Source organism: Takifugu flavidus, chromosome 1, assembly GCF_003711565.1.
Source record: "Takifugu flavidus isolate HTHZ2018 chromosome 1, ASM371156v2, whole genome shotgun sequence".
NCBI lineage: Eukaryota > Metazoa > Chordata > Actinopteri > Tetraodontiformes > Tetraodontidae > Takifugu > Takifugu flavidus.
The window spans coordinates 4,956,736-4,978,425 of record NC_079520.1 but is presented as its reverse complement, the minus strand read 5'-3'; the positions used below and the strand labels follow the sequence as shown (position 1 = coordinate 4,978,425).

The 21,690-nt window shown below is 41.8% G+C and overlaps 1 protein-coding gene across 4 annotated transcripts; it reads right to left on the bottom strand.

The window, feature by feature from the left end:
- Nucleotides 1-2,224: 2,224 nt before the first annotated feature.
- Nucleotides 2,225-21,399, bottom strand: epb41l5 (erythrocyte membrane protein band 4.1 like 5). 4 transcript variants are annotated; one of them, XM_057059048.1, is made up of 26 exons: nt 21,186-21,399; nt 20,085-20,296; nt 16,920-17,024; nt 16,143-16,185; nt 15,914-15,992; nt 15,700-15,744; nt 15,045-15,097; nt 14,247-14,367; nt 14,024-14,111; nt 13,856-13,944; nt 13,676-13,745; nt 12,601-12,770; nt 11,757-11,863; nt 11,623-11,641; nt 11,061-11,106; nt 10,863-10,981; nt 6,171-6,322; nt 5,956-6,059; nt 5,716-5,868; nt 5,417-5,484; nt 4,861-4,983; nt 4,688-4,769; nt 4,521-4,601; nt 4,265-4,327; nt 3,983-4,122; nt 2,225-3,741 (listed from the first exon to the last, which is right to left on the bottom strand). In XM_057059048.1, exons 2-26 carry the CDS (start codon nt 20,262-20,264, stop codon nt 3,672-3,674), a joined length of 2,370 nt encoding a protein of 789 aa, XP_056915028.1. In that variant the 5' UTR covers nt 20,265-20,296; nt 21,186-21,399; the 3' UTR covers nt 2,225-3,671. The 4 variants fall into 4 exon arrangements, with proteins under 4 accessions (XP_056915028.1, XP_056915046.1, XP_056915037.1 ...); XM_057059066.1 differs by having other exon boundaries at nt 5,731-5,868; XM_057059057.1 differs by having other exon boundaries at nt 5,962-6,059.
- Between the last annotated feature and the right edge of the window lie 291 nt (nt 21,400-21,690).

Below are 21,690 nucleotides of genomic sequence, written 5' to 3'. Positions count from 1 at the left end.
TTTGTTCACGTTTTGCTGTACAAAACTTGTCATCACATTTATTTGTTCTGCAGAGAGGAATCAGAGTGGAGCGGCAAAGACAGATGTGATGGATTCACCGGCATCTGGACTTCGCCTCGGATGTGAAAAACATCTTTTAATTAGGGAGTCGGAGAGCCTTCATCACTTGGAAGTCGTCATCTCACGGTAAACAGATAATGTCACATGTTGGCCTTAAAAAAAAGGAAAAAATCCCACAGTTAGTGAACACTCCTGCAGCATCTGTCAGTGTGTGTCCTTGGGTGTTACACCCCCACAGAGTTGGGAGACACCGTTTCAGGACTCCGGTGCCCTGAATAATCAACTGACATTTCCAAGGAGCGCGTTCGCTCGTGCTTTTTCTTTATGACGAGTGTGTGTTTCCATTGTTTCCACTTGTTAACATAATGCGAGTGTGTGGTCGACCACCCAGCCTCCAGGACCGATAGCGGCGCCTCCTCTGTTTACTCTCACGTACTCGACGAAGGCCTAACAACCTGATGATGGTCGTCATGGAACATTCTAATGGAGAGCGACCGTCTGTGTGTTATTGTCACTCTGATATCAAATAAATACTCCGGTGAAACAATAACTCCTGGTTCAGAGAGTTTAGCAATCAGCCGCTCCATTACAATAAGAGTTCTCATGGCAGAGGAAGCAGGTGAGCTCCAAACACCACTTCTGCTGCGGCGTGGGCCATTTTCTGTCGTCTGTGCTTGGCAGCCGTTACTGGTGAATTTGAACCTCCCTCACATCGTGTTAGCGTCCTGGCTCGTGTTGAAACCAGGTCGCAGGATGGATATAATCGGGTTCTGGCTAAATTCGACTTGAAAGTCCCAGCAATTATGTCAAGATGTAAATATTTCACTCCTTACTGGAGAACTTTCACACGTCCACTGTCTCGTGCGCTTTTATGTGTAACTAATTAAAAAAAACGAAGGTAAGAAAAGCCACTTAAGCTGGTGTTTTACTTTCTTATGCTTCTGCAAACCTCTCACTCTGTTGAGCCTCTGCTTATTGTTTAAACCCAGTTTTAATGGAGCCCTGAAAATTAATCATTGGGCAGCCGGTCCGAGGGCTCGTACCCACGGACCAACTTTGAGGAGTATTAAAATTTAAGAAGATTTCAGTTTGCTTTTGCGGGGGTCTTTGCTGGTGGCACCAGAGCCAGGGCCCTCTGCCAAATCGCAGAGATTTCGAGCATGCTTAAGCAATCATGACCTGGCATAAGGTCCGTGTACGTAATCAATTATTCATTTGGAAGGTGTTGAGGTGGTGGTGGTGGGGGCGGTGGGGGGGTTCGGCCCATCTGCTGAGGGGAGCAGTCCTGGAGTTATTGAGCCGTAGGCTGTCTGCTGTTTAATAATGGTCCAGCTATGTATTGCTCTGTAGCACAGAGCGCTCGATCTATTTCAAATCGCCGCCTTGTGAAATGGAAACCAATACCAGCCCTGACAAATGACAGCAGAGGCTTTGCTTTCAATACGTTGATTCAAGATCTGTTAATGACACGGTCTTAGAAGCTGTTTTGCTTTTGGTGCCATGGAAACAACCCGGGCCAGCTTGAAGATTTTATCTTGTTAATGAAAGCTGAAAATGGAAAGATTAGTCTGTAAAACCCCATATTTCTCATTAAAATTTAAATAACAATAATTTTGTTTTTAACCCTCTACTTAATGGATGTTCATGTTTATGTGTGACGTGACACGTGTGTTGGAGTCGTCTCCTGTTGCACACGTCTGCACCTGCACTGACTGCAACAAGGATCCTCATGGAAAATAAAGTAACATTGATTTGCTTGATTGATAAACTTAACACTTGGAGATGTTGCATTTTACATTTGGAGAAAGGTCAATGCGGGGGGGGGTGGGCGGTGACTGGGTCCTGAGGTTTATGGTTCTTATGTGGTCATAACAGAGGAGTTACACTGCACCCTAGCGGGACCTACTGGTACTGCACTGCTCTCAGTTGAATTATTGATATTTTTTGTAGCGACGGTAGATTATCATTATTTGCGTTCATTTTTACTGAAATAATCCTACAACGTGCATATCTTCACATCGTGCTAAAAAAAACAACAAAAAACTATCAGTTTTCGTTCAATCCCACATGTAACCGGGAATAATTGTACCATTGTGCCACCTAGTGGCCAAGACGTGTCACCGCGATCACGTCCACAACGAGGAAGAAATAAGACAAAAGTGACTCCTACTGCAGCAAAGCTTTACTGAATCATAACCAGTCCAGAAAAAACAGACAAAAGTTTATATAAAATTGCATTCTTAGATGTGTTTTTTCGGTACGAGAAGACATTTCCTACTGTAACTACACAGCATTTATGAGATTTTATGAGCACGTGATAATATTCAAAAAAATATAGGGAAATCTATTTCATATCTACAAACAGCTGACGCCATTGTACAATACATTAACTGCATACTAACACTGGTGAACGTGATCTCATATTAGGACAATTAATCAGGATAGTAGAGTTTAAATAAAAGTCATTACTAAAAAGAAAAGGTTCCCTTCAAGACAGTTAAGAACTAAGCAGATGTGACTTAATGTGGGTCCAGAAATACAGAATAGGACTCAAGATTAAACTTTAAGAGTTCACGGCTTTTTAAGTGGTTTCATGTGAATTTACTGCAGTTAGAAACTAGTAAAAAAGTTAAGTTGACACATAATCAGACTGTCAGGGATTTCCTTCTTCCTGTGGCAGCTCCAGCATCCTCAGATGGGACAATACATTCAGTTCCATAAGGCAGTGTCGTATCTACATATTCACAGCCGGAGCCCAGTCTTATTATCAGAGTAATATTCTGTCTGAGATTAAATTGGATATCATGTAATCCAAGACCTGGAGAACACCTTCGAACTCTCGTCAGCAATTAACTCACTATTTCTTTTCTATAAGATGATGAGAAATGGAAAAAAGAAAACACCACAGCGCAACATCCCACTTTAGATAAAAATGTTAACTTAACAGTACCGTCTGGTCAAAGGCTGTTACACATGTCCAAGCCCTGACCAAAATGGTAAATATAAGGGGAATCATTTAAAATGCTGCAAGAGAAATCAAAACAGAAAGAAACAAAAAAAAAAAAAGTATTAAAAAATTAAAATAAAAAAACAGTAATTTCAAGGTCCAGTGTTGAAAACGGCGATCCAGTGACGTGTTCATCTCCAGTGACGCGTCTTAAGACTCCAGGTGTTTACGTCTTTAAGAATCTTGTGTTTCTGTAATTTGCCTGTGGCCTTCCAGCACACAGAGAAGCTCAGAGTGGCAGATATCCAGTGTCGTCCATTACCAGTGAATAAACAAATGAGAGGAACAGTGAACAGAGAGAAACAACCGTCCACAAACATCTGCTGGACTGGAGTAACGGCCAAAAGAATGGGTGCTCTTAAAAACTTATCAGTGGTGCTACCTGTTTATTTCCTACCATCATGAAAAACTAAGCATGTTCCTGTTACAGTACTTCATTAATAATGTGTCACTAAGAATGTGCACGTGCTGTTTGTAAGCTGCCTCGTTCCTGGCTTCACTTCCCTCTCGCTCCTCTGTGTTCGGCTCTCTGATAACAGCGGCGTGTGTGGCGAAGTGTGCAGAGGTGAGAGTAATGCGCCGATGGCGGCTCAGCGTTTCTTTGTCAAAGCTCAGTGGTCAGGAGTCCTCTGGGTTTGGATCCGTCCTCCGAGGGCGGCTCCTGACCAACAGCACTGTGGGATACAGGAGTGAAGCCATCAACACAAAGTAACTGTATAATATACATTCCTGTTAAAATAAATGAGCATTAATCAATATTTGCAGATGAAAGACGTTTCAACACAAAGACAACTCCTGTACACCTCAGGAATCGCTTGCTAAATGGGTTATTTCCCCATTCGTCCACAAGGGGTCAGCAAACCGCGTATTTTTCTCCACAACCATGGAACACCTTGAGCTTCTTTTAGGCTTTACCTGTTAGAGACCGTGTTAGGTATGTGGGTGAGGTGGGTGAGGCCTGGGGGGTGAGCTGCCCTCCCGTCTGCGGGGAAAACAGGGCTGACCTTAGCTGGATGGTCCAGGTCTAGCAGACCATTAGTAAAGACACCAGGAGGCTGCGTTAGAGGGGGTAGAGGTGGTCAGTTTCTACAGTCTGTATTATCACATGTACACACTCACATCAACAGTTTTAGTAAAATAAACATGAATGGAACCAAGCCAATCATATTACAAGTAAGCAAATTCAAAGAAACTCACAGCAGTTGTAGGAATGATCCAGCGGGGTGTAATGACAGGTTTGGGCTGATGGACTGGGGGTAACTGGAAGAAAAGCAATATGTCACAATCCAGCTTTCTGTCTGCATACATGTTTATAAATGCAAGGTTCCCCAATATATTTTGTACAAGGTTCAGGGGTGATCTCAATGTGGAGGTGAATACAGATTTAAAACTTGTAAATGAGGAAAACTAGGACTTGTTAAGGGTATCTGTCACAGCAAATCTCCATACTTACAACAGGAGTCAGGTCAGTAAAATCAATCAGGTTGACAGAGACTGGAGCCACACTCTGCAGGTCAACATCCTCCGTTTTAACCTGCACAGTGATGCAAAAGACAAACACGAGTGAATTAAAGCACCCTCGGCTTAATGGTGACAGAAAAACTCTGTTATGTTCAATACCTTTGGTGCCAGGCTTTCGCTGGCAGACTCAGAAGGCATGCTAGGAGCGGAGGAGTTTGGATCTTCTGTTAGCTTCTCAGCACTGGTAAAGGGCAAAAGAAACATAAGGTTCAGTCTCCAACAGATTTCTGCTCTCTCTGACAACAGAGACGACCATAATCTGAATGACTGACCTGACCCCTGTTGCACAGAAGGACAGGGATGGTTTGAGCAGGTCCCAGGACTCTTGGAGATCAGGCCGGCTGCTAACAGACAGCGACGAGTTGCTCCCCATCCTACCCGTTCTCACCTTTAACCTGCAAGGACACGCAGGTCACAAGTGATGATTTGCTTTGAGAAGAAAAGTGTTTTCTGCTTTAAGCAAAGTCAAATGCTACTTTAAAAAAAATAGACTATTATTTAAAAGAGATCAGAAAAGTCAAAAAATTAAAGGCAAAAATAATCAAATACAGCGGCTCTTTTTGTCACAACCTCACTTATGAGACAGCAGAGGGGGCTCGTCAACTGCGGATGCTGTTTTTAAGGATGAGCTGCTCGTGATGCAACGCTGTAAACACCAGGAATAATCCTCATGAATATTCAACTGGTTAATTAGCTCTGGCAGCAGGGAGCACTGTGATTGGCTGGGACAATCAGTTGACAGTTTGGAAGACGTGAGAAAACCGGAGGGGGTTGGGGTGGAACACTTGGTCTAAAGGATTTATTATACAGATGAGGCTGCAGTCATACCTGGCAGACGCATCCAGCAAATTACAGTTTTTATCTCCAGCAACGACGACATGTTCCTCTGAGGTACCCTGCAGAGCAGAACAAGAGAGAGACATAACCCTCAACACGATGATATGTAGTGAATCTCATAATATCACTGGAAATAATCGTAGGATATAACTGATGTTTTCTTCTGCGTCTACTAAAGAACACAATGATTTGACTAACAATATAATACAAAAATATGCATAATTATGTCACTAATTGAGCTGGACTTGTTTTTACAGCCAGTGGAGGACTGTGCGTGTGTGTGTGTGTGCCTGTCTGTCTCTCACCACGACGGCAGCAGCCTCAGCTTGTGCTTTCAAGATGTTGCTCTTCAGATCTTCTGGTGTTCGCAGCGGAGTGGCACCCGGGCTGCTACTGGCTGTGCTGCTGAGACTGCACTTCTCCATGATTTTCACCACATCCTCCTGTACCAACCGTGCAACGTGCCGCACACATCATGAGCAACAGGATCAAACACCCAACAATAGAAATAAAAGATGAAATGAACACACTTCCACCTGGTTGTTTAACGCCATGTTGACATTGATGTTATTTCTGGGGGTGACTGGAAGGGGAGTGGTTTCCAACTCCAGCTGTTTCAGACGAGCTGCAGCGTCTAAAGAGATAATACATTTGGTTACTCTTAAGTTTCAACGGAGGCTGCAGGATTTCTCAAAAGAAGTGGAAATCCAGCTTTAGTGGCTGTCTGAATTGAGCGTGACCTCACCACTGAGGCTCAGGGAATCCTCCCCAGTCGCACTGGGGGCAGCGTAGCTGCTGCTAGGTCCAGCTTCATCCGCGGTCACCGCTGCTGGAACGCCAGGGGCCTTGAGGGCATCATCGATGCACGTCTCCATCATCTCAGAAACCAAGGGAGCACTACAGAGAGAAAGAAGGCACTGCTGATCGTGAAGGAGGTTACAAATCGCAACAATACAACTGTAGAACTTACCTCCAGCAACTGAACAGGCTCTAAAAGGGAAAGTGAGTCCTAATGGTATATTCCATCAGCACAACAGTGTCAAGATAAACAACCAAAAACATGATTCGATTCGGGGCATATTACTGCGCAAAATTGGCCCATTAGGTTGGTATGTACGAACAAAGTCACCGCATTTCAGAAAGTAATATTAATGCAAGATAATACACAAGACGGTGAACTCTCAGAGATACGTGAGAGGAGCATCCAAAGGAGGTTTGGCTTTAAAAAGCAATAACAAAACATCAAGAGGTAAAGAAATGTGATCCCGCCAATGAAAAATGTCTCTTCAAAGAAAGCAATAACTTTTCTGGGAATAATATGGTGTAATATCCTCTGAATTCTCAAGCAAAACCTGAAGCAAATCATTTGATACATGGCCTCTGAAAGGAGCTTTTCCAGTGGCCCACTAATAAACTCATATTTCTCTGGCCTCAAGTCAAAATGCAACATGATAAGTATATATTACAATATACAGGCAGAGAAGAACAGAAGCTAAAGGACAACACAAGCACAAGAACAATGCTTTGGCCCGAGGACTTGAATCAAGATGTACATAAAACCCTCCCACATGTTGAGTAATCCGTGAATGAAAAGAAGGCAAAGATATTTCCGACCCGCGTGGGCAATAAACATAACTATGAGACAGGGATGGGAGAAAAAAAGAGACACATGCTCACGCCGCATCGAATGACCTTTCAGGTAATGTTTCTGTTGAAAGGCAAAAAAACACAAGCTTGTTTGAGACTTTATTTGGAGATCTCTGCTCAACTCTTCAAACTACAGTGTGGCGCATTCAAGTCTTACAGTATATGATGCTGCTTTTTGGTCAGAATCATTCATATATCTATTTTTGTTACACAACCAACTGAAGGTCTCGTAAATCTGACAATAAACGGACAAACGAAAGGTAAGTTTCATAGCTCCTCAGTCTGCAGAAATGCTGTATTTGTTCACAGTACTAGAGGCCCTTTGGTCGGCAAAGCTGTAAATATTTAACCGAGTACTCATCGAGCCATGCATGAAATGTTTGTGCAGAGTGTAGCATTAAACCAGCTCCAGTGTCTATACATTCTGAGTATGGAACCACTGCTAGCACAGTTGGATGGTTGTGTCATACTGTACCATGTTTGCTCTATGTGCAGTGCTAAAATCAGATGAACAATTTACTTTCAGCTTTGATTACATCTTGCTTGATTTTCTGCTCAAAGTGAGACATTTAATAAATATTTAATAATTTAAAGTATGATTAGAGGACTGCATATCCTTTTAGGCTAGCTTATAACTGAAAAAAGATAAAAAGCCAACATCTAATGAAATATAAATGCATGTGCTTATGCAAGATTTAAAAAAAAAATCTAATCTGCTTGTATAAAATACCATTTATAAAATCACATTTACAGGAAAAGGATGATTGAACAATATATAAAAATGTGAAAGCCTCCTGGAACTATGTGGTTTATTGGTTTGTTGAGAGAATTCCTAACCTTCACACCTGTGCCTCCTGACCTCAACATCTCACCATGAGATTAAAGAGCCAAATAACAGGCAAGACATGGAGAATGACCTAAAAATCACTCTAGTCTGCAAGGAAAAAGGATTTGGGAACAGTGAAGCAAAACAAAGGAATAAACTGAAACAGCATAAGGCATAGTGGCGGTGTGATGTCATTGATGAGGCAGCAGTTTCAGGTGGGTGTCATCACAATGAATATGTGGCGTTCAGGAACGCTGCCCTTAATAAGAATCTTGTCTTACACATGAAAAATACCAGATATGTTTTTACAGGTGAAGCCCCAGTCGGTTATTATTGCTGTCGGAGTCACCACAGGACAGATCCTGAAACCGCCGTCAGTGGTCAGGGTCTTTCCAACTCCCCGTTGGAATATTAAGAATGGAGGGAAGATGACACCTAGGGGAGAACAGGGTGGAGGGATGGGTGTAAGGTGAGGGGTGTAGGATGAGAGAGGTGGGGATGCAACCAACACAGCAAACAGAGGGAGACTGGATTTAAATGAAGGACAGAGATGAAACCAAAGAAATCAGCAGCACAAAGAGGCTCAGAGTCATCTAATAATGGGAGTGACAGAAAAACACCTAAATGGGTGACTTCACCAACAATGCAGCACAACACAGAGGATTTAGAAAAGTTAGCAAGCAAGTTAGCCGCAGGACAGACGATTCTTGTGGACTTGACATAACCTGTTTGTAATTCACTGTATTTAGCTTCTCTATTATTCTATTTACTGTATAAATGCAGGATCTGATTAAAACGAATCTTCTCCAAAAATCTCCATTCTAATATTAAAAACAGAACTATACAAGATGGTGATTACCCATCAGAAACTGAAGAAACCACACAACTTCCAAACACAGCATGCTGTGACAAGTGTTGTGACAGGAGCACTTCAGTGAAGTGGAGTGGCTGTCTCTGGAGCGTGTGACCCTGGCTTTGCATCTCTTGTGACTGGGTTTGACGGCACATTGTCAAATCTCTGCTTACAGAGCCAGCATGACAGGGTCTGAAGCATTTATTCCTGATGACAGCTCATCTGAGAGCACAAGAGGCAAGAAACATGCCGTTTCTCGATGCTGCCATCATAAAAACAGACTATTTTCATGACCTTTGATCATGTCACCCGATGGACTTGGACTGGCTTACTGGAGGTTTCATATATCCAGAACTTTTTTTTTTTTTTACTGGGACAGAAAGGAGAGAGCAGAAATGAAAATGGTACAGAAACATGAGACTTTAAAACGAGAGAACTTAACAGAGGAAGAGGAGGAACAGACATCACAAATCAACAAGCCAAGGTAACCGGATGACATCAGAGAATCCCTTTAGGTCTTTAGATTTATCTGCAGGCAGCTTCAGCATTGCAACAATAACTCAATTTTATGACTTTTTAAAGCTGGACAGGCAGATGGGCACGGGGAGGGGTGGGGGGGTGCTGCTGCTCATGTTATCAGGAGGGCAGCAGATGTTTACTAGGGGTCCATGCGGAAATCAATAGAGACATTAAAGACAAATAACAAAGGCTTGAGAGGAGTTAGGGAAAGGAAGCAGGGGTTGGTGGCAGTATTAGAGGTATTAGCATCATCTTCACAGCTACGGAGTCAGTTGTAAACAGTTGCTATGATGATAAAGTAGTGAAGAACTGCGAGTTCCAGAGAACATGTCAATAATTCTGTTTGGTTATTTTGATAACACTGACCCCGGAGGATACTGGAATGTGTGTCTGTGCCTGGTAGATTGCATCATTGAAAAGGTTAGACCTGTTTTCTAACTTTAATTTGAGTCCACACGCTGAAAACTCAAGGTTGGACATTTGAGATTTTCTAATATTTATCATGTTTTTTCTATGCACCATTCAATCCAAGCAGATGTCTGTGCATAGTGGGCATGACAGCAACAGTACAATAAAAATTCAAAGGACCCTGCTCTGTAAAATAGGTAATCTTTCTACTGAGAGGTTTGATTAGGAAATGTAAATTTTTATGTTACACAAACAGACGTATGTGAAATATATATAGGATGGAGGACAGACTGCAAAGAGAAACATACACTAGTATGCATCATTATCCTGAGCATGAACACATCCAAAAGGTCAACTAAAAGATGCCAAACACCAAAAACCAGCACACTGTTTCATACACAGATTCGGTTAGCATTTCATGCTGTTTAAAGCAAAAAGATTGGCAAATCACAGGACCAGATTTCATTGCAAGGAAACAGTTTCCCAAAGAAATGAGAAAGCCCGACACTACACAGCCGCTGATTGGTTAAAGCCTGAGAAATGGCAGAGTTTATTGTTCAAGTGTACCTACCTGGCCTGCCTCCAGAACATTTATCCTCAGTATATCTTAATACTGGAACACATAGAAACCGCAGGTTTGTCACAGATTAAAGTCTGTACATCCAGTATGCTTTTGTAGGTTTCAACAGTCACAAAAAGCAGACTGATCAACTTTGACAGTGAAATGACCTGATGGTGCCCTAAAACGTTTTGCTTATGACTGCATAATGTACTAAACTATCATAAATGAGTTAATTAAATCATTCACCAGTAAAAATTAGAAAATTCATACAGTTCTTGTGTGAATCTGACACCTGCCTGAACGTACTGCTGCATTACTGGCCTGCGGTATGAACTGTAATCTACTAATGCAAACAAGAAACTCCTTCCCTCGGGGCACTGAGTTACTGCAAACACCTTTAACACATACAACCACATGCACAAGCCGACTCACACTCGTACACAAACTGCAAACCAGCGCAATATAAATATAGCCTTCAAATAAGTTAAGGAGGTTAAAAAGGTAATAAAAAATAATGAGGATTTAATAAAAACAAAATATTCATTCACATTATAAGGTCCTTTTTAATCTCCAGGGATGTAATAAGTAGGCAGTCTTAGCACAACTGAAACTATGTACCAACCTCCTTTTATCAGGGCCAGGACTTCGTGGTAGAGCTTCGATTTCCATTGGTCCACAGGCAGACGCAGCTACAGGGCTGACCACAGGCATGGCTGACCAAGCACCTCTAATGAAAGAAGGCTGAAGGAGAAAAGAATCAAGCTGCTCACTTCATAACAGAGAGGAGATTCAAATACAGATAGATATTTCCCCCTCTCACCTTATTGTCCCTGCTGGAACTGACTCCATTGCCTGAAGAAAGAACCCTGAAGAAAAAAAAGCTGGTGCTTTGACTGACATACTGTATTACTCAAATTACTCTCCAACTGATACAGATTCATAAGCAACTTTTTGTGCTATTTTAGGTCTTCTTGATTTCCAGGCGTCATGTAGGAGATTACCAGAAGAAAGATAGGAGTCACATTTCAATAAATCAGGGGCCAATATTACATTGCTTATACACAGTATTACAAGTGCTTTGTTGCTTTGAAGGGGAATTTGAATGGTCACAGTGGAGGTCTGTCTAATCAAGAGTGATATAAAGTCACAGGAGGGTTAGTTTTCACAATGCTTTGACTCAGCTGGTCCCATGACAGCTTAAAAAAACAGCAGTGACATAATGTCATTGGCCCGCCAACATATCCTATAACAAAAGGCTACCTCTGTAACAGGATTACAGTCAAGACTTGAAAATGAATTACGTAGAAAGAGAGTTAGTCACGGCATTTGATTGACAGAACTGTAGACACTTAAGCTTGGACACACAGCACACATATACTCACTCATTGGCATTCAGGTGTCCTGCGTACACACATAAAACACAGTAAGCATTCAGATTCTAACCACTATGTGTATAAATGTGTAATAATAATAGATGCGGACAGTGTGTAATGTGAGTTATCATTTGTGTTTTTACCTCTGTTTTGCATGGTTCTTCTAGAATAACGTCGACTGGGTCGTCTTTCAAATGAGGCTGACCTCCTCGCTTTACTGGCCTTGGTCGTTTGATACTCGGTTTTTCCACTGGTAATATAGAAAAACATAATTTGGTGAAAAATTATAATTATTATTATTATTTTGTCAGCAATGCAGATGAACCACTGAATATAACACGTTTCCCAACGGTTCTTGGATGAATCTGTATTTCTTTCCAAAAACGGAGTGCAGTATTGACCCCCGCTGCTCTGGATCCACCCAGGCGACAACAATAACAAACTCTGCAACCTCTGAGCTAGAACAACTTTAGTGGCAGTGCTTATACAAATGGGTGGCAGCGTCCGAACTCACACAGAAGAGAACCCATTTGCTACTGTGATATGAGAGCACCGAGTACCTGACTGGTACATACTGTAGTGCTGCGGCAAAGAAATAGATACTGAGTAACCTCTGGCACCATCTGTGCAAGTACATTCCAACATGTGCTTGAAAGCAAACAATTGCATTTGGACCAGACGTTGCTGACGATTAGGAGGTGCAGTTCCTGATAGTGACTTAACAAACAGACCAATAAATGTCATTCACTCATTAAGCTTCTTTAAGATTTATCGCACAACATGGTAAAGCAATCATTTTGTGTGTCCAACTGAATATTTTTGTTGCATTTGTTTATGAGGGAGATTTTCGTAATCTAACCTTAATTATCTTAAAGCTGCATGAGTGGTATAAAATTGTAATACCAATCCAAGCATCCAAGAAGGAAAGCTCAACTTTTTCACAAGCCATCTTACCCCTTGAGCTCTCCTAGTACGCCCTCTTCTTACCTGTATCTGAAGCGAGATCCCATGCGTATGAAACCAGAGCGTGCCGAGTTCTTCTGCACTGGCCCTCTCAGCCTAAAAAAAGAGTGATGTTCCACCGCACACTTCCAGAGGTGCTTACAAGCCTTGGGATGATCCATCCTGAAGACAAAGGTGTGCTCCTGTTCTTTTCCCTGGGGAGACGTTAGTGGAAGAACAGAGGAATGCTCCATGTATAAAACAGGAGAGACACCGGTCTTGTCTTTTGTAAGGCCAGAGTCATTATATGGTTTTCCTGCAGGCCAGTGCCACACAAAAATAAAATACCTTTGACGATTAAATATAAAAGTTGGGTGCCTTCAACAATATGGTCTTGCTTGTAGGGATATAAAATAGGAGGAATGACCAGCTGACCTACAGTGTGTGCAGTTGCTGCTTCATTAATCCAATTAATCTGATTTTACTGGAACCACTCACATGCCATTTTTGGAATTCTTCATTTTTCTGTTCATATTGGTTTGCAGGTGCTCACCCAAAGAAGCTAAAAAATGAATCGTGACTACTTGAATGAAAATGAGGCAGGTGACAAGAGCAGCCAACAGTGTGGAACTGTTCCAGGCAGAAGTGGGAGGGGACAGTGTGTAGGAGAATAGTGCATACCACAAATACCAGAGGGGGTGGACGTCTTTATTATCCTCACTCAGCGATCTCCACAACTGATATAAAACCAGATTCAGAACCTTTGCCTCTGGCTAACAGGGTTTCTCAGCTTGTTTCATTATGATTTCTTTGTTTCTGAGGTTTGTTTCACAGTATTTTTTTTTCTTACCAAAAAACCTAACAAAAACTGCAAAGGCTTTAGATCTAAAGAGACAGAACAAATTACTCCAGAGCAAAATGCATACAGCTATTTCCTGTTTCCTGCACTGATATTCATCCATGCAGATTGTTTCAGGGAGCGTTGCAGATTTTTGTCACTACATTAATCTGCAGATGTAGAGCTCAATTAGATGGATATACCCACTGTTTCAAGATCCAATTTTTAATCAACGATTTATTTATGTAGACATACAGTAAACATCCATTTCTGCGTATTTACCTGTTCATCATCCTCCACTACCACAAGTGTCAGTTTGCTCTTTTTGAAATCCAAACAAGTAATCTTTGGCCTGAAACGTTTCAGAATAAAAACAGCATTTAGAATACATCCAGATGGAACGAGATTGCATGGCATAAAGAAGGTAAATAAACTCTCTACATAGAGGCAAAGTAAACATACCAGAAGAAGAGACCAATCTTTGTCGCTCCTTCAAAGACGAGAACACCCGTGGGTGTCAAACCCAGGCTGTATTCATTACCATCTCTGGCCTGAAGGAAAAGAAAATAGCAGACCCTGAACTTATTTGCCTTTTCCAGTGAAAACAAGTCAGATATGTTATTCCTGTACCTTGACCATATGCATGTCCACACCATACATCTCTAACCACTTGGCCTTGTTCAGGTAGTTAATTTCAGCTTGAGCTGGGGTCTGACCCCTGCGGAAGACAAGGAAAAGGTCAAAAGGACCAAAATCAGAATTTACAGAAAAGAATAAAAATAGAGGAACCAGAAAAAATAGAAAAAGATGAAAAAGTACAAAAACAGGCAAAAACATTTGTTGAAATAACAACCTGCACTCTTTCCATGCGTTGTAAATCGCAAGCTCCACTTCTTCTGTCTGGTTCGGGATGAAGCGAAATTCTGAAACCAGGTCTAAATTGTGTTCTAGAGGGTCACAATCACCAAGCTCAGCTGAAAGATAAAGAATTCACCAGAACTTTAACCAGGTGGACAAAGAAAAGAGGTGTTACTAAAAGCAGCAGCTAACAGTAAATTAAACCTCATCTTATCTTATTCCGTGGTAAAAAAACAAAAACAAAGAAAGCTTAATAATTGATCAAGATACAGCATAGTGAGAGGGAAACATTAATCATTTCATGTTGTTTGGGGTTGGTTTAGGATCAAAACTGTTTTTGGATTGGGGACTCTGAATTGGATGACTATATTTTGCAAGCATGTGTTGTAGCATTTGCTGCCCACCAACTGTGTTTGTGTACCCATGCATGCAATATGATTTCACTAACATGTAAAAGTACATGAATCCTTCATTAGCATGATGGATACTGCTCAGTTTTTCTTCGTTGAAAACAACAGCTCTTACTCTAAATGTCACACTGGAATGATCAAATCTCACCGGTGTGCAGTTTCACTTTACCAAAAGCTATACCTTTCATTGTTTTGCAGTATTATTACAGCTTACATGCCCTACGCTCTTGGTTTGGGAGACATCCATTCTACAACTCAGGCCTGAAGGGGATCATAATGCACAGCTCAACTCAAATAACATTCCACATGCAGTGTACTGAACAAACAATTACAGCTTTTAGAGGAGATTCCAGTTGGAAAAATAATTCTCCTGGTGTGCTTACCCTGCAGTGAAAAGGCAGCCAACTCCACAGCTGTGACAAAGGGACACTCTAACCTGGAAATACAGACAGAGAGAGAGTCAGCCACCAATTCAGCTAAAATGCTGCTGATAAACTAAATAAATAAACTTGAACCTATGAAATAACCCAAGACTTTCTGACCATACACTACATGCAGTTAACTTACATTAAAATAACCCCCCCCCCATAAATAAATACACTGTCCACTTCCTGACTGCTGTTGATAATTCTATTCTGCTCAGGTGCACGTAATCCTCTAAGCCTCTTACTGTAACATGGCAAGGACAAGCAACATTATAAATGGATTCATGCTGAGGGGGATAACAAATGAAGAAAGGTAACATATACTGTTCAGTTGAAATTATAAATATTAAGTGAGGCAAGAAGGTCTCAGTTTGTATTTTTCTACTGCCATCATGTGATAGCTTATCCATTGCTCCTACAATTAGTAACTACTGTATTTCACATTCCTCAAAGGTTTATAGTGCTTATAGATATAAAGCAGGTGGACTGAAAACAATTCAACCCTTGAAAAACCTACCGTTTCCCAACGAATACAACATTTTTGAGATTAACATTTTATAAAAGACGTTCTGTGTATGGGACAGAAAGCAATTATGATGCAAAAGATACCCACTTCCCACTGAGGACATCTTGCTTCAACTGTAGCACAAATAGATATCTGAAAGAAAGATGAAAAAGCGATGTATGGAAATGAAAAGTGAAAAACTTTGGTAGTTTCATGGCGTATAATACAGAGACAAAACATTACACTGATCTGTAAAAGCAAGCATGAATCAACTGTAAAATTCATCCAGATAAACTGAAAAAAGGGAGGTTTTGCAATTCACCTGGTGAGCTCCTCGTGCAGGTTGTTCGGTTCCGAGGAGTAGAATTTTACTCTCATGTGAAGGCAGTATGGTGGGCCAACTGAAAGGCAGAGCAAAATAAAAGCTCAGAACATGTTAGAATGTGTCATTAAATATAATGCAGAAAGATGCCAAAATGCAGGCAAGAAAAGCTTCCACGCCAAATGCATCGTAAACTGTATGGGTGTAGGAAGTACCTCTGTAAACTTACTTTTAACTTGTTTTTTGATGCTTTTCGTAACATCAAGCCAGTGCTGAAATGAGACAAATGTGATGAAAACCATCAGTGTTACTGTAGAGAGGTCGGTGCAGGCAGATTAGCATAAAGTAGCCAGCAGCAACTTTTGTAAAGTGCAGCTGAACAGCTGAAAACTCAGAAGTTCAACATGCTGAAAAGGTATGCATGAGTGCTGCAATTCCTCGCTAAGGTTCAGGCTCTACGAGGCATGAAAAAATTCAAGGAGGGAGGGAGCAAGGGAGAGAGAGAGAGAGAGAGGGAGAGGGAGAGAGGGGGAGATAACAGAGGAACTCTCTAGACTACTCTCCCCCACATTCTTTATTACAGCCCTTCCTCTCCCTCCCTCCCTTCCACTCTCACTCTCCCACCCTTTTGACTCTTTTCCTCCACCCCTCTCTTCATGGAGTCTCGCCCTTCATGTCTATCTTTCATCTTTCCCTCCTTCCATGGCCTTCACTCAGTATCAGAGCAGATGGACGAGAGTTAAACTGGTTTATTCCTCAGCACGATCTGATTCTGGCAGAGGTGACAAAGGTCCCAGAACCAATCCTTTTAGCTTTGTTACTGGAGCAGCCCCAGCCTAAATCCTTCCTTCTGTGTGAATACGGTTTGGCCTGAAATCTGAGATATAGAGTTTAGGAGATTGCTTTATAGTGTGTGTGTGTGGGGGGGGGGGGGGGGGGGGGGGGGGGGGGGGATGAAATTTCAAATGATAAAAGAATACTATGAGGAGGGCAGCTGCAGTCTTACCGGCACTTGTGCAGAGTCCATGAAGCGCAGCCCAAAGTAATCTTTCTCTATGATGTCCAGATGGTACATGATCTGGTCAAACAGCTCCTCTCCTTTGGCTTTTTTCTGAGGAGAGGAACACATCATATTAGGACAGAAATAAAAGAAGAGCTTCACCGCTGGCACCCACAGGTTTGGTTTGGAATCGAGACATTATGTTGAGATCCTGCCAATGAAATTCATTTTTTGAAGTATCTCTTCGATGCATAATGACTGTGGCATATCAGTTTTTAAATTGGTTTTGTTTGTGAGGGTTAGATGTGTTTTACAGACTGTTTTATAATAACATGCAGTAATCTGACTTTGAACCAAGTCCAGACTGTACCAGGTACGGCCCGAGTTCAGCTCAGAACTGGAAGATCTCTTTCTCACATGTGCACACGCACACAGACACACGAGCCAATCTTCCGAACCTCACCACGAGACAGAGTGACCAGGTTGTCATGGCAATAGGGGTTGGAGTGCCCCAGACAGCGAGAGGCTTGGTTAAGCTGGGTGACGGGAGATGTCGTGTGATCATCAGGCTCTGAGGGCCCATCACAAGGAAATGCCATCAATTATGATGTGACTTCTTTCTTCTTATGTGTTTTCTTTAAATTAAGTCCAACCCAGTTTCTTTATCTTGTTTTCTGAATAATTTATCAATTTGTTTGTACTGTTCTCTAGTGCAGAAGTTCTCACGTCATTCCTGCTTCCATCACATTTAAGACAATATGAATATAAAAATATAAAATGGAATGTTTGGCACTGTCGTATAAGGCACCGAGAGAGACACGGTGCCTCTGCAAGTTCCCTCATGTCTCCTACACCCACAAACACCCAGTAAAGACTCCTGGGCAGCTCGGGGCACTGGCCCCATGCTGGCTGGCATAGCCGACAAGGCATACCGCTCCCCTGTGGTACCCAGGGGGGAGAGTACAAAGAACTCATTGTGCATGTGTGTGTTGGACTCAAGGCCTTGTTACAGTGCCTGCAGCATTGTTTGGCTGCTTACAGGCTTCCTGCCTGCCCGCAGGCACACAGCTTCGTCGCACAGACACTGTGTCATTTAAGGTATTTAGCTGATGCTCTCATCCAGGACAGTTAACAAGTATGTTAAGTTAAACAGCGTAGCGGTGATTTCCCTTCTGTAGACAACCAGGCAGGCAGAGGGCTACAGACCTCCAGGAATCATATTAGTGGAAAATAAGGATGGTGTAAATAAACAGCTGTTAGCAAGTAATGAGAGATCACATATTTCCTGAACGCATCACACAAATGCAAAAAAAATAAAAAGGTTTACACTAATAAAGCAGTAATGCACAAAGAAAAGGAAGTTGGAGGAGGAAAATGTGTGAGTGGCTGAGGGAGAGCAAAGGGAGACAGATACAGTGGGGAAAAAACAGGAATGTGAATCATAAGACTGTGAGGAATTATGTACGGTCGTGGATACTGTTGAGCTCAGGTACCCTAGGAGACAGCTTTGGGTGGCCTTAAATACTGGGGACACACAGCTGGAAGGCTCGTATAGCCTGTAAATGGGCCCTTTTCACTTTTAGACAGTGGTTGACTATTTACAGCCACCTTTTCAGAAGGAAAAGCTAATGGACCTACTTAGGGACCCCCAACTGCTTACTGTCCACAAGTCTGTGCACATGTAGCAAACCAAGCTGCATTTAAGCAGTTTTATAGAGATTGTTGCTGCTATTTTAATATGTCTGGTCATTTTTCCAGCAAAGTGCCTGTTCTATTTTAAACCAGGAAAGACCAAATTTTGCACTTGGTTTCTCAGTCTGTGTAACTAAATGATAAGTCTTGTGGAAACAAAGATAGCCTGAAAGTCTCCTGTTTGCCTGTGGTCCCCACTGTTAGATGGTTTTTTTTTTTTGCAGTCCTACACTCAAATTCCACGTGGTATGCAGCCACCAGGGATTCAAATGTTTTTTCACACCACATTATGCACATCCAACCCAAAGTTAAAGTTTTAAAGACATTCGATTTGTGGTGTCCACTTTGTGTCCGTATAAATGGTGCGCGTCTACTTTCAAAAATATTTACACCATAATGTTCTTAAATGAGTCATCTGCTTCTTATTGATGGCTAGTCCTCTGGGCCTGCTCTTGAAATGCTGCTGTTATCGTGAGTGCAAAGGCTATCTGGGAAGTAAGGAATTCATACAAAGCCATGTGGCTAACTTAACAGTTGTTAAGTGTACTATCAGCTTGGGATGGTTAAAAGATAAGAGGTTTGGGGAAATAGGTGGTTCCTGAAAATTTGAAAATTAAAGCAGACCCTGAGAAATGCATGAAATGCCAAGAAAAAAAAATGTTAAAAGAAGAAAGGGAAAGGGGAAAAAAGCAAATAAAAACCGTAACCAGCTTATTGTTGCCCCCAACACCTCACTGACGGGAAGGATTATATGTTAGTGATTTAGGGGAGGCCAGAAACAGCCTCTGAAGTGTGTGGCATGACATCACTAGTGACATGGGCTGAATTACGTGTTTCTTCTCTTGCTCAATAAGTAAGTGTGGAATCCTGAAAAGCTGGGTCATTTAATTTAACACAGTGAAGGTTCACTGCATGACTCAATTCAGGAATTATGCTAACCTTGGAGTTGAAAAGAAACACATCAGAAACTACGAAAGTGGAAATATGAAGGGGGGAACAAAATAGCTACAAATGTAGAAATTCTCTTCAAGGGACAACAGTCAATCTGATTTAATATAAGCAATTCAAGCAAGGGAAGAGATGTCATGTGGAGAGGTGAAAAAGAAAGGGGGGATGGGATTCATCTCCCTGTCGTCGTGTTTATGAGCCTGACATGTCATGTGATTAAGGGAGTTCTTCTGAGAGGATCATGGAATTACAGGTGATCAGCAACAATACCGCACACACACGTGCGCGTGCCCTTAGAAGGACTATTCTACCAACACATCCATTGGGTAGCTCTCTATGTAAACTGCGTTACGTGGTCACCATGTTTCATTCAACTGGCTGCTGTGGGTTAAACACGCAGTATATTATGCATTGCAAATAGATAATATACTGCATTTATGACAAGATCAGACAAATGACCAGATGAAGAAATATCAGCACTGTAACAATTACAGAATGATACAACTGCAACGGTCACAATCCCATCCTTACCGGCAGGTCGACGCTGACGTCTGTCCCGTCCAGTAGGGACACTCGGCAGGTGATGATTGACTTGGCTTCCCCAGCGGCGGGGATGTGTGTCGAGGCCCTCTGGGCTTCACGTAAGCGTGTTTTCTCCGCGTGTTTCCGAATGGAGCGTCGCCCCAGCGTCCTGCGCAGGAAACTTAACATGATGAGAGACAGCGCAGGGTTCAAGACCACTCCTGGAAGACAGAAGGAAAGATGGACAAACATATCATTTCAAATGTTTTCAGCCATAAAGAGCATGCTCGTTTAAAAATGTGCTTGTCTTGATAGTGGTAGGTGAGCGTCAAGGAAAGTGGTAACCACCATGTGTGCTAAAAAGAAACTAATTAGCAGGTGTACAACCATTGTTTGAAAAATAACATTCAGTACAGCCTTCTAATTTACAGTTACACCAACTACTAGAATTCTGACTTCATTTAAGAAAACTATGGATACAATAATTTGGTCATAATATCTAATGTAATTGTATTCAGATTGACAGTTGACAGGGATAATCCCATTGTTTGACTGTAAAATAAATATCCCATTGTTTAATAATTGAGACATACTTGAGTTGCGTACAGTTTAATTAATCAACTATGCCATGTATGTATACATAAATCAACAGTTATGATGGTTTTCATTCTGAGAAACAGTTACTGGTGACGCAGCAATAAAACTTCAATCGTTGGAGAATTTTGTATTTAGCGTTAAAAAGAAATACATTTCTTCTGCTAAGAATAAATCTGCGTCAAGCTTCCATGCTTAGGTTAAACAAAAATTATATAAATGATGCTAAAGTGAATAAAATACTGCCTAATATTCAGACTAATTGAACCCTCAGTATGAAAACTGAACATCACTACGACGAGGCACCCAGTATTATGCTAAAGCAACAGGTGTGCGCTTGTTTTCTTGTTTCCGGATAAACCGTTAGCGATGATAACCAGCAGTGAGCTAGACTCCGACCGCAAAAGGGTGTCGAGAGCTACAAAACAGACGCCTCCTTTAGCCCAGCAACTCCGACATACACTTGCTCCTCGGCCACTTGTGGATCCGTGAGGGTCTGGATGAAGGGATACTTACGCAAACCTGCTCCTAGGGATCTAAGGGGAAACCACGTCCTTCTGCATTGTAGACGACTAAAGAGCAGCGCCGCGTAGTTCCATGTTTTAAAACTGGTCTTTGTCTCCTCTTTTGTCGGCCTCGACTACTTCTTCGGGATGATTTTCTCTCCCAGGTCACAACAAAAAAAAAAAAAACCACTCGGAGGCAAAGCTGACCTCCGGATATGACGTCACAACAAATCCCTAGGGGAAAAAAACGGAATTAGCATTTTTAAAGACCCAGTATCTCTTTATCCGTAGCCCTTGTCCTGGTATCCTTGGATTCTTTATTATTTCTGTGCATTGGAAGACTTTATGCACTCTCTATGGTTTCGCTTGGACGATGTACAAAGGGCTGAACAAATATAAATTCATACAAAACCAGAAGAAATTATTGAAACCAACGGATGCAACAATGGTGTGATCGATGTATATATTTTTTGGCGAAAAGTATTGCGTAGAAGGATCAAAATACGGAATGAAGC

Excerpts from the sequence above, each read along its gene's own strand:
- epb41l5 (XM_057059048.1), bottom strand. The coding sequence starts at position 20,264 with ATGTTAAGTTTCCTGCGCAGGACGCTGGGGCGACGCTCCATTCGGAAA. Across the intron at positions 13,945-14,023 it reads TGGACATGCATATGGTCAAG|GCCAGAGATGGTAATGAATA; the intron begins GTACAGGAATAA and ends CTTTTCCTTCAG. Across the intron at positions 11,864-12,600 it reads GGATCTCGCTTCAGATACAG|TGGAAAAACCGAGTATCAAA; the intron begins GTAAGAAGAGGG and ends CTATATTACCAG.